At 47.4% G+C, this 12,968-nt stretch overlaps 1 protein-coding gene across 1 annotated transcript; it reads right to left on the bottom strand.

Moving 5' to 3' along the window:
- Positions 1 to 501: 501 nt before the first annotated feature.
- On the bottom strand, positions 502 to 12,511 carry LOC135376763 (uncharacterized; the record flags this gene model as incomplete). Its single annotated transcript, XM_064609240.1, has 6 exons — positions 12,492 to 12,511; positions 12,186 to 12,282; positions 11,616 to 11,693; positions 9,509 to 9,542; positions 2,781 to 2,819; positions 502 to 543 (listed from the first exon to the last, which is right to left on the bottom strand). Coding segments are annotated over exons 1-6 (310 nt in total), but the record flags the coding sequence as incomplete, so codon positions are not given.
- Between the last annotated feature and the right edge of the window lie 457 nt (positions 12,512 to 12,968).

Here is a 12,968-nt window from a genome sequence, read left to right as displayed (position 1 = left end):
AATCAAGCACTCCCTCAATAGCCGCAATCCCCCCTTATTTACTCTCTCGACTCACGAAAGTCCCAGTTACCCCTTAGTACCCTGAAGATGGGATGCCATGCTTGTTCATGGGACGTTCGCTGTGCCGCAATGCATCTCGTTTTCTTTTGCAGCATGAAATGAACTGACAAATTTACGAGTGTGAGGTCTTTCGCAGTTTTCTCAAATGTAAATTTCACTTCTTTAGATGGTATATAGTCGACACTGCCGATGTCAGTACACGCTCTCGCTACACTTGGGACGTTGACGGTGCAATTGAATGCAATGGCAGCTCAATTGGTGCAATGAATCTGTTACTGCTGGCAAAGCCAGTGAGAATGTTTGTGGATTCAACCCCCATCGACAACCGTGCCTTTGGTAGTGCGCTTTTCAGAAAACGAAATGAGGGTGACATCCTCATTTCATGTGCACCATTCCCATAGAACCCCTCCCGAAATATATTTGCTGCTGTCCATCACGTACCCGGGCCTATAACTGCTTCCGACGCCTGAGCACTTGCCGTTCCTGAAATATGAATTAAAAAGACAGAGAGTCAGCATCTCCCAGAACGCGATGTCCGTAAAATGCCGCCAAGTTGCAGCGTTCAAAACTCAGGGTCTCAATCCTAGACAGATAATGGGTCTGAAAATGACCATGTTTCAAAACACGATATTACTGAGCAACGTGCCTGTTTCCTGTTGTTGGTTATTATGTCCGTTCAAGTCGCTTTACCAAATGAAATATAACTTATGTAATGAATGAGCTGTTATCTTATTTATGCAAATGTAATGAATGTGACTGGCGGAGCGGTCGCGCTACAGCACCGCAGTGACAGCATTGGGGAGAGTCAACTTGTCTCAAGCGGTAACGCCACTGCGCTGTAGAAAACCACACCAAGGCTTATTCGATTAACTAATGCAGCAGCTTGGAGAGAGGTATGTCCCGCAGAGCGAACGCTGCATTAGCTCTGCTCAGCGTAGCTGGGGGAGAATGTCAATGGTCTATTGCGGGGAGCAGGTCCCCCAAACTCACCTCGGAAAAGCGTGCAACGAAGAAGGCCGCCACTAGATACCCCACTGTTGCCGTTCCGGATCACTTCAGCGCGCTAAGTTTAGCGGCAAATGTTTTTGTCGTTTCTGCGAATGAATCTAGTCTTTATATGTCCAAATAAAACGCGTATAACAACTTTCTCTGTCGTGTTTCGCTTTTTGGTCCGTTTTTAAGCGTGTTGAGCGATCGGAACGATCTAGTGCACCGCTGCGTGCATCACATAGCGTACCTGTCGTACCAGGCGCCGCAGGCGCTGCAGTCGTCGATTTCTCCTTCGGTGACTTGGCCTGGCTTGGATTGTGCTTCAACTGGATCTTTAGCGCGCTACAATCCACGCAAGCCAACGTCTGGTAACAATGGGGTATCTAAGGGCGGCCTCCGGCATTGCACGCATCGGGATAGGAACAAATACATGGGAAAATGGCGACCTTGGGGGACCTGGCGGGGAGTCACAAGGCGTAAAAGTACGGAATGACGATCTCCTCTCAGCAGCGCGATACGCGTCCGCCTCCTAGACGAGACAGCTGCTTCTGCTGTGCTGTCGGCCTGCTCATTCCCTTCGACACCGCAGTAGGCTGGAACCCACTAGCCAGCCTGTGCCCTGCTTCGTAGACGAGCTCGTAAGACATTAGCATATCTATCACCAACAGTGCGGGTGAGTTTTTGACGCCAGATTTTGAATGGCTTGCAGCAGATTTAGAGCGTGCCAACATATGCCTGAAATGGTCTGAAGGAAACCCATAAAAAACGTAAGCCAATTGCTAATACTAAGCTCCTGCCTGTGTTACGCAGAACCAATCAATTCGCCTCATGAGCTCATGTAGCGAGAATATTTGATTTTGCAACGACATTAAACAAAGTCAAAGCGCTTTAAATGCGTGTTTCTATTCCAGAGCCACAGACTGTTCGTGTTCTTTTTATTGGGTGGTTGTGCGTGGTGTTGTAACTGTTGTGATAGGCTGCTTCACAAAAAGCGCAACAACCACAAAGCACTTCCTCAATAGCTCATATCCCCTCTGTACTCTCGACCCATGAAAGTCCCAGTTACCCGTTGAGACAGTCAATGATGCGATGTCATGTCTGTTAATTGTGCGTTTGCTGCGCGTCCATACATTTCGTTTGTTTGCAGGTAGCAATTAAATGCCAAATTTGATAGGCCCTTGTCTGTTTTTTCTTCATTTTCCCCAACTGTGAATTTCAACTACCTACATTGTGAAATAACCTGCAGTTTCTCGGTTCAGTAGAACTGTCGCTACAGATTGGACGAATCACGACGTAATCGAATGGAACAGCCCGCTGATTCTGTGCAAAGCATGTGTCAACGCTGACGTACCAGAGGGGAAGTTTAGGGGATTTAACCCCTGATCCGAAAACGTTCCTTTGGGAGTGCTATTGGGCAAGGGAGATTAGGGTGACATTATCCTGTCCCCATGTAGAATTATCATCAGGTGTATAATCAGAATTAGCATGATGTCTACAAGCTAGCGATAATACCACAGCATCACTCCTTTCGTTGAAATATCAGACACGACTGCACTCGATCACGTGTTAACCAAGAAGTGAACGAAGAGCGAGCTTCTCGCGCCTCCTTGTCCTAACTTTATTTTTCTCGTATAAATATTGTACCGAAGAACCCATGGGAAACATGCCCCATAGACCCCCCCTCACCCCCCCAAAAAAAAATCATCGCTACGTCGCTGTTTTTCACATACCCAAGTCGGAAGCTGCCGACACCTGAGCGCTTTGCGTTTCTGAAATAAAAATTAAAATGAAAGCGTCAGTATCCACCAGAAGTGATGTCCACAGGAAGAAGTCACGGGTGTGCCACGATGTTTCAGCTTTAAAAATCCAGGGTTTATATCTAAAAATGTCTATATATCTGCAGGGTCCGAAAATGACCGTGTTTCAAAATAGGACATCACTGAGCAACGTGTCTGTTTCGCGTTTGTCGACGTCCGTCCAAGTGGCTTGAATCCACTTCCAAGAATGATCCAAGAAGCAATGGTTGATGTACGACGAAATAAACTAAAACTCAGATCTGAACAGCAGTGGTCCAGAGGATAATTTTCGTCTCACTATGCAATCTCTTCCATTCTAATGCGAACGAAACGAGGAAACATTAATCTGCAACATTTCGTTGCAGTCAAACGTGATACTTGTTGTGTCACTATCGCCAAGCACAACACATCTCACCCATCATGTTTGATGCGAGCTCAAACGACCGCCCGTTCAGAACTTTTACCTTCAACACTCTGCATACATCGTGCATCGGAAGCGAGACGGCTGTCGCAAGGTGTCCAGTCGGGAGGGCTCTCTTGAAGACGTGCGTATTTTGAAGAAATAAAATGAGAACGATTCTTGCCGAACACGCATTAATTTACAAATAGAAGGTCGTTTTCATCACGGTAAGTCATAATATGGGAAGTGAGGTTCAGCAAACTTACTCAGTGATAATTGGCGATAATTTTCTACGTTTATCGTGTCAGTTGTTTTGGGAAAAAGTATCACGTTTGCATGAAGCCAGTCGAGTACAACGTTTTCTAGCGATCCCTGACACAAGTGTTGTGTAATATTTATGCGTAATATTTCCGCAGCACGGCAAATAATTTACTATATATATAATACTGTAGCGGCCGCCTGGTTGCGAAATGGGCGTGATGAACATCGCGAGGACGGTGCGACGTATGTTACGTGACTCAGCGCTCGTGCTAGATTCAAAAAAGGGCTTGGACATCCCAGTCGAACGAAGAATAAACCCACAAGTTTTTCGGCTTGCTACATTTTGGTGGCAGCGGTAGGATTCCTCTTAGTGACATGGCAGCTGAAAACACGTCAGTACTTCAGGCAATTTCTTCTACCCGACACATATTCTTGAGATGGGGACTTCCAATCCTAGGAGAAGCACCTTCTCGCCTGAGCTCCAGGTAGTTCTTGGACCGACGAGCGGAAGTTATTGCTCTTCCCGTTGTTCGCCGCAAATGAGAGATAACATGGTACGAGATGCGTTTATTCTTGGCTTCGACTCTGCCACCAGAGACAAGGTCACCTCTGCTGTCCCTGGAACGCTTGGTGATGCTTTTCAAATAGCCGATGCTTTTCTATTAGTCTTGCAGTTATTAGCCCATTTCCGCTATCTCCTTCCGCTGCATCGCACACAGTGGCGTACGTGTCACAAGCCACACCCACGACAGATCCACTGGCGGGACTTGCATCAGCGATAGCTGGATTAGACAGGAAAGTTGATGCCCTTGCCACCTCTGCAAATTGCACGCCCTGCAAACGTCCCCGTGTGCTACCGCTGCGGCAATCCGAGTCACTCCGCATGCTGTTGCACACGGTGTACACGAGGATGAGCCAAGTCCCGGTTTTCCAGATATCCGGCAACAGGAAACTAATCGGCAATTCCTTGTTCGGCCTTGCTGGAGCGGCTATACAGTGGTCCACCGGCAACCTGGGAGGTACCTCAATCATGATTACAGGCGCCGTTGAAGGATCGCCAGTTAGGATGCTGCTAGACTCGGATCCAGTGCGACTGTCCTCAACTACGATGTCGGTGCAGAAACTGCTTAGGCGTTCCCGACCCAAGCGACTGTACCCCAGACTCTTTACGACCTCAATGGCAACCCATTGGATGTTCCAGGAGTTTATGACCTGATGATATCTGTCCCGGGAACTACCAGTACCGCTCTACCTGGTTTAGTTGTCCGTGGTATACCGCGTGACTGCATTCTCATCGCACACTTCCTCGTCAGACACCATTACATCATCGACTTCGGCTCTCACGCCCTCAAGTTCGCTCGAAATACCAACAGCACCACAGGGAATCGTACGTCAGCCACTGGACCTCTGCACAGGGGTCACTACTATACTGCAGCCACATACGGGTGACTCAGAGGAGCATGGGGTGTTACGTGTGGGGGTTTCCGTGAGCAGCATTTCAGACACGATGTACACCCGCCGGAGACGCTGGAGTTCATGGCGATGCAAGAGAACCTGCGTTTTAAGTTTCTCGAAAGTTTTTTTTTCCCCTACCGAGGTGGCCTACGAAGGAGATGTCATGTGCAGATATGAGCATTTCGGCACCAAAGTTTTTGGCTCTACAGGGACGGGAGGACTGGTGGGACTCTTCTTCCACACTAAACGGCTGTCGAGAATTTCCAAACAATGTTTGAGGCGCAGGTAGTGCTTAGATTCGGCCTGAAGAGACGGCGCCGTGACGCCGTCCGACTGGGTACAAATCACCTCAGACAGAACTGGGTCACGCATCTGGTGCGAACATAAATCGGCATGGGACAGTACTGTGGGCCACGAATTCGCAGACGAGCCATGCATTCGCGGCAGGGCGTCGGCATTACGGTGCTGTATTCCCGGTTGGTAAATAACACGAAAATGAAACTCATTGAGTTGTTCGAGCCAGCGTGCAACCTGGCCTTCTGGTTCCTTGAAGAACCGGGGTCATTGTAGTGCACTGTGGTTGGTCCTGTAGACGTACTCCTTGCCGTGAAGATAATGACGGAATACGCGAATGAAATAGACAAGTGAGAGCAGCTCTTTGCGTGTGGGTCTCTACTTCATCTCGGGCTTAGTTAGGGCTAGACTTCCGTAAGCTATGCCTCGCTCGGTCGCGTTTCGCTAATGATAGAACAGCGTCTAAACCGCTGTCGCTTGCATCCGTGTCCACAATGATGGGCAAGGCTGAAGTCTCGATAGCGAGGACTGGCGCGCTTGTGAGAAGGCGTTTATGGTGGGCAAAAGCAGCCTCACAGTCCTCGGTCCACGCAAAGGCGGTGCCCTTTTCGAGCTGACGATGCAGTGGAGAGGCGATAGTGGCGAAATCTCTGGTGAACCGGCGTTAATACGACGCTAAACCCAACAACGACTGGAGCTCCTTCACGCTGGACGGTGAGGGCAAGTTCACTACCTTCTCATTCTTGTCCGGGGCGGGGGAATGTGTCGTGATGCTTCATCCAGCTTCTCTTGGCCATAGCCAGAAACGAGATCCAACGAACTAAATTGCCTGGCACCCTTCAAAAGTTCGACTTTAACGTCGATACGTGGAAGGGGAAGGGGTCTGTACAAGTAAAGTGGATTCCTCCAGCAGTGCGTCCCCCCCCCCCTTATTCAATATATGTTTCCCTAGATCGCATCGGCAAAGTACCCAATTCTTCTTCTGACCGTCAATCTGGTACGTATGGTACCGGATTACTACCGCCTCGATGATACGCGGCAAATTCCTCTTTGATACCCTTCGCAGGACATGAACATCTTTCTGCAAGGGGGAATAGTGCAGCGGCCCAGAGTTGCGGAATGGACGTGATGAACATGGCGAGGATGGCGGGACATGAGTTTCGTGGCTCAGCGCTCGCGCTAGCTTCGAAAACTTGTTGGACATCATCTTACGAATAATAATCCCATATGTTTTTCGGCCTGCTCCAGTACAAAACATATGTATGTTCCTTCCGCGAGATGCTCGTTTCGACCAGTTACACACCGACCTAGTCGCACCTCCGGCGAAGGTCTACCGCTACCCCCTCTCTTACATCGACCGGTTTACGCGCTGGCCGCAGGCTAACGCTGATTCCTGACATCACGGCAGAAAAAGTGGCCCACGCATTGATCTTCTCCTGGGTTTCCCGATTCGGCGTCCCGTCCACTGTCACCACGGACAGAGGACGCTAGTTAGAATCGGCCCTCTGCTGTCACGTGTGCAGCTCCCTCGTAACCCATCACATTCGAACCACAGCCTCCCATCCTGCTGCCAACGGCCTGGTCGAGCGCCTCCATCGGCAGCTCAAGGCTTCCCTCTGCGCCACTGACCACAACATGGTCCGTACGTCTTCGCTTCCTCCTGCTTGACCTTCGCGCGGCGATCCACCAGGACGGCTGCAGCGCGGCCCACACGGTATACGACCGCTCCGCCTTCCCGGAACGTTATTCACCCTCTCGGCTCCGCTCTTGCCCGACCCCTCCTCGTACATGGACCATTTCTGCCCGCTCGGGCACCGCATCAGGTATATTCGTGTGTCCCGCCCTTCCTCAATGTACGTACGTATTCTTCCGTCGGGACTCTGTGCGCACCTTAGGCTGCAGCCACCTTACCACATCCCCTACAGGGTCATCTCACGAGCCGGCTAGTTGTTTCAGGCTGGACGTCCCGCTCGGACCCGACACTATGGCCATCGACAGGCTCGAGCCCGCATTTCTGGAGTCGGCACCGCCTGTGTCGACCGCTTTGCCCTCCCTCCTATGCGCTCAACTTGTGTCTCCTGCCTTTCACCCCTTCACGTCGAGTACACTGGGCCCAGCAGCTCGAGCAGCGCGGGCCGCCCGCGCCTCGGGTCCGCCTGCTGCCTTCCTTGAGTCCGGCGCCCGACCTTCCCGCTGCCATCATCCCTCGTCGCCGGCTTTGTCATCCGCCATGGGGATTGCGCTGTAGCAGCAGCGTAATCTTCATCACCAGCACCGCCATCGGTTGTGCGCGACTTGAGCTTTCGTTTTCGGTTCATCGCCATTAACCGTCACTAAACCTATCACCCGCAGTTCAGCCTGGTCGCCCCTGGTCACCACTGTTTTACGCCGACTCAGTGCGCCAATTTTCGAGCGAATTTTCTGGACATATCCGCCGTACTACATAACATATTTTGCAGTGGGTGTGGCTGATTCAACCATTGTCTATCTGATTTAGCAACAAAAACGTTATTTACTAGGTAAGTTTTCGAGTCCAATTCTAAAAATTTAATTCATTTCAATTAAAAGTCGTCTAAAGTAATTTTAGAAGGTGGCAGATGGCATTCCCGAAGGTAGCCGCTTACCCAACTATTTTTCTGTTGAGCCGTTTTGTTTTTCTACTTTACAAAGTTGAAATAACACGACATGTGACACACCCTGTATAATGTTTCAACTGTCGGGGGCTGCTTTGCGGAGTGTTGTAGAAGTGTCGGTTCTGTGGCTGGTAAGGCGATTGTTCATTGATTAGCCGGTTTCACCAATGTATTGCATATAGCAGTCGACTCATTCAATGCGGTATATGACATTGGTGATTCTGTACATCAATGCGTGGCTAACAGAGTGAGTGTAATTGCTCGCAGTGCTTTTGTTGGGGCTACCGTGTTGAATGTGCTTGCATGTTTTGCAGCGTGGGAGGTTGCAGGGGCGTGTTTTGTTATACAGGGTGTCCGTTTAACTGATTTTGGCGTTGACCCAGGAGTCTGCTAGGATTTTTTGTGCGTCTGTATTGGATACTCCTAGGTGAGTCACCGCACTGGAGGAGCCGCTCGTGCTTCCGTATAATGCCGTTGATGTTTGGATGTGCTTATAAATATCTAGTGATTAAGCTTACTTGGCTCGTGTTAGGATCTTTTCGGTGTTCCAGAACCTCGTTTCAGTCCAGTGTGAGTGCCTTACGACGGAGTTCGGATTGAACGAAGTCTGGGTGGTCTCTTTAAGCAAGTGAGCTTCTCAGCATAGTCTGAGTCATTAGAAATTAATTCAGCGCAGTTTTACACTCTGTCCAATACGAGTCCCAACCTTACAGTGGCGCGGGTCGTGACTGTTAATGTGAAAGTGTTATTTGTTAGTTTGCTTTTCGTGCACGCTTGTGATGAGGTTGTCGTTCTCTAGCGATATTGTGTTGTCGTGAAAGTCGACTGAGTGAGTTGAGTATTGTGATGTGGTTATTATACTGTTGTGCGCAATAGCAGATCTACGAACTTTTGAAATTTGAAATAACATATATACAAACGCAGGGGTATCATCCCCTGCGTTTGTATTTATGTTCGTTTCATTTTTACCTGTATTTGCATCCTTTCCATGAACCTGTTAACCTCTTATGCTAAAACTCCCCCGTCAACTTTATATATGTTCCTGTAGCATGCTCGTATTTTTGTAACCTGAAGTGCAGTCTCGTGCACGATAGTCTTGTTACCATGTGTAAATAAATAAGTCTGTCCTACCGTTTAACATCACACTTTTTTTTCAAGGTTAGCTCAATGATAAGCTGGTCCGCGTAACCCTTTGATTTTATGGCAAACCTCAAAAGCGATGCTACTTTCTTACACGTCGCAATGAACATGACGTGCAGGCTTATAAATATGTTGAAGGGAATTTTCAGTGGTACAGAGTTCACCACCCATGCTGCAATGTGGTACTTTTTTGAAGGGGGGGAGGGGTTGGACAGCCCTGTATGACGATGTAGATGGCGATGCTCCTAAGTAAATCATATTCGGCACAGCCAAGCAGATTTATCCGCACCTACAACACTTCCAACACCCACAAATGTTTTGCAACACCACTAACTTTTTTTCTTGTGCACCACTCTTACAATGTACCTGCACCCCTATCTTCGTGCAACTCTCCTCCGCCCCCAAGAGCTTACGGTCCGGAATAAAACCCTCGAGCGCAGGCAGGAGCCATTATACTGTCGATATGAAGGGGTACTTACCCAGTGCCGCGGTAGAACCGGACATGGCTGTCATCTGGTTTGCAAAAAAAAAGAAAGAAAACAGTTCAGGGAATTGTTTTTTGCAAGGCAAACATTTAGTGTCTGAAGGCTACGGGTTAACACACAATAATGGATAAGCAAGACCGAAACGGAAGAACTATAGTGGTTTAATAAATAAGTCGAGATAATGATTAGTGCTTCGAATAAAAGGTTTCTTGTAAAGGCTTATAAGTGTTTCTGGGACGAGGTCATAACTTGCTAACAATCAGGTATTGAGGGTCATCTAATTTCAATGAACATGGACATGGTCGGAGTATTCTATTGCCCCAATATGTGTTTAGTCGAAACATTTCAACTGCATTCCACTGAAAACTACATCCATGAAGTGTCGAAGTGTAAAATTTCAAAATAAATGTTCGAGGCTCCAACTCAGTGTTGAAGAAACCCAAGGACCAGCACTGTTTGATAAAGAATGGATTAATTAATTCAGATTGCTTGAACAAACAAATGAATCACAAAGACAGCGACTGAAGCGAAAGCTTCTCAAGACAAAAACAAGATGAAGAAGATTCTAGAAACTCCATGGTCGTACTTGACGACACCAAAGTGAAGTAGAAAGAAGCCAAAATAATTTTAAGCGTGAAAGGCGACGAAGGAATGATGAAGTTCCTTCGTACTCGTCCAGTGCTGCATGCACTCAAGGAAAAGTATTTGCCAAATTGAAGCGAGTAGAATAGGCAAGTATCCTGACAAATGTCAATGTCAGTGAATGGGCTACTCCCATAGCTTTTGTAGTAAATTCCAATCGGACAGTCAGGATATGTGGAGATTTCAAGAGCAAGAGCAAGAGATGTCAATCAGCACTCAGTTGGGGATCAGTATCCTTCACTACTGGTTGATGACATTTTCGAGAAATTAACTGGTGGACGGAAATACACAAAAATTGACTTCCGGCAAACATTCCTACAAATGGAATGTGGATGAGAACTCAGGAAATTTGCTAAACATGAGTATGGGAAAACGTATCTTCCGGTATAACAGAATTGTGCTTGTCATTGCTCCCGCACCCGCGATTTCGCAACGCACCATCGAACACGTTCTACAGGGCGGTCTTATGACACATGGAACGCAAGAAGACATATCAGCGAGTGGTACCACTGAAAATGAAGATCTACAAAAATCTTTCGGAAGACCTTAGGAGCTTGGAATCGTTTAGATTGAAAGCAATCCTGCAGAACTGCTCCTTCTTCCAGGAAAGCATTGTGTGCTGCGAATACAAGATCAGCAGCGAAGGCTTAAAGACAAGAATCGTGCTGTACTTGAAGCTACAACACCCCAAACGTCAGCCAACTGCGTTTTTTGTTATGCTCATCAATTACAAGGTAGATCTTATTCCGGACAAACAAGGGCCAGAATCGAAGGGAATGCAAAGGGACTGGCAAGAGTTACAAACCTTTTCCGACCCTTGCACGCATTTTTCCAAAAATCTGCAAAGGCCAAGTCGACAAAAGACTACAAGGTAGCTTTCGGAACTGCTAAAGAAATTATTGCATGTGACACTCGTGCACTGCAATCCGAAGCTACCATCCCGACTCATATTGTGATGCCAGACCAAGTGGCCTCGGCACGGTCTCACGAAAAAGCCTGATGGGACGGAAAGGCCAATCGCATTTTTCTCGTCAACTCTGAAAACGGCGGAAAAGAACTACTCACAATTCAGCTTAGGAATTAGGCTTCACAATTCACAAAGAGGCCTTAGCCATTGTCTGGGGTTTGCACATGTCCTACGCTTAGGCACACTGCAGACTTCCAACACATCAACCGTTGACGCAGATATCCTTGCCAAAGAAGGGGATATCTGCAATCTAATGTAACATCCAAGCAACACCATTCTAACAGCGGAGTCAGAGGCGAACAGGAGTCAGAAGAGAACGGCAATGCTGAAGTTCGTTGCGCTTATCTGTCCCAGATGTTCCACCGGTGAAGCTGAGCTTGAGCATTTAAGCCACCTCCTGTTAACTTCCTGTTGCTCATGCACAACTGCGAGACGCTACCCGACGAGATGTGTCCAAGATATTTGAGATATATACAAGTGAACATTTCTTACCTGATGACACAGTTCAAGTAAAATTTCAAGAAATGTTCGAGGCTCCAACTCAGTGTTGAAGAAACCCCAGGACCAGCACTGTTTGATAAAGAATGGATTAATTAATTCAGATTGCTTGAACAAACAAATTAATCACAACGACAGCGACTGAAGCGAAAGCTTCTGAAGCCAAAAACAAGATGAAGAAGATTCTAGAAACCCCAAGGTCGTACTTGAAGACACCAAAGGGAAGTAGAAAGAAGCTAAAATAATTTTAAGCGTGAAATGCGACGAAGGAAGGATGAAGTTTGGAGTTCACGAATGGCTGGGACGATTCTATCTCGGACCAAGATGTTGTGCTTTACAGCCAGTTCCAACATCTCGTCGTCATATATGTCGTCTCTATCAAGCTCGCTCATAATCTCAGTTGTCTCGCGACGTAGACCCCGAATTATTATTATCTATCAAGCGTCGACGAAGGAGAAAGCCCTTCCTTTTCGTGTTTAGAGATAACCGCTATAAATTCGACTGGATAACTTTCCACGATCGCGTTCCCTTAATAAATTAACCAATGACTTCGATTGAACTTACCTTTATGTTGAGGCGGATATTTCTGCAAAACGAGGTCGCACAATGAATCGTACTACATCCACAGAATGAAAGATCATGAACGCGTGACGTACTTCTTCTGCTTCATCCCATGCACGCCATGTATGAGCGCTGTGGAGAAATTCAATCTTCCAGATAACTTTACTGAAGAAGCGGGAGATATTTACGCATCAGACACGACTGCTGCATCTAGAAAATTCACGGGCAACGCAATATGCTAAATATATATATATATATAACTAGGATTCCTCCTTTCCCGGTTTATCCTGAATAATCGGTAAAACATACCGCAGTATAGTTGAAGCCATTTGAATCTGTCGAAACAACGCCGGTTTTTGGGGCTTCCACAAAACTGCTGAGTAAGAAGACCAACGCTCTCATGACTGGATGACAAGGTCGGTATTCTTTTGTGCCGAGAGAGCCTCTTAACGCCGATTTATTGTCCGAAATCCACTGTGCAGCTGTGTAAGTCTTTGGCTTAACTATGCGCCAAGCATCCGTGTAATGTTGGTGAAATCCATTGTTACCTACACAGGAGCCTTGACAAGCTGACAATGAAGTTAGTACCACACTACTCTGTGACTCTATTCGATATAAGGACATTCTGTACACTTCGCACGTGCACTACAGAGACGTAAACAACGGGTGTTATACGAGATACGCTCCATTTATAGACGAACATGGTATATTATATACATACGATTCCATCATAATATTCCATACTATTGGCTTCCAGGAAAACCTCCCGTCCAGCAGTACGTCCAC

Source organism: Ornithodoros turicata, unplaced genomic scaffold, assembly GCF_037126465.1.
Source record: "Ornithodoros turicata isolate Travis unplaced genomic scaffold, ASM3712646v1 ctg00001280.1, whole genome shotgun sequence".
NCBI lineage: Eukaryota > Metazoa > Arthropoda > Arachnida > Ixodida > Argasidae > Ornithodoros > Ornithodoros turicata.
This window is presented reverse-complemented; position numbering and strand designations above follow the sequence as displayed.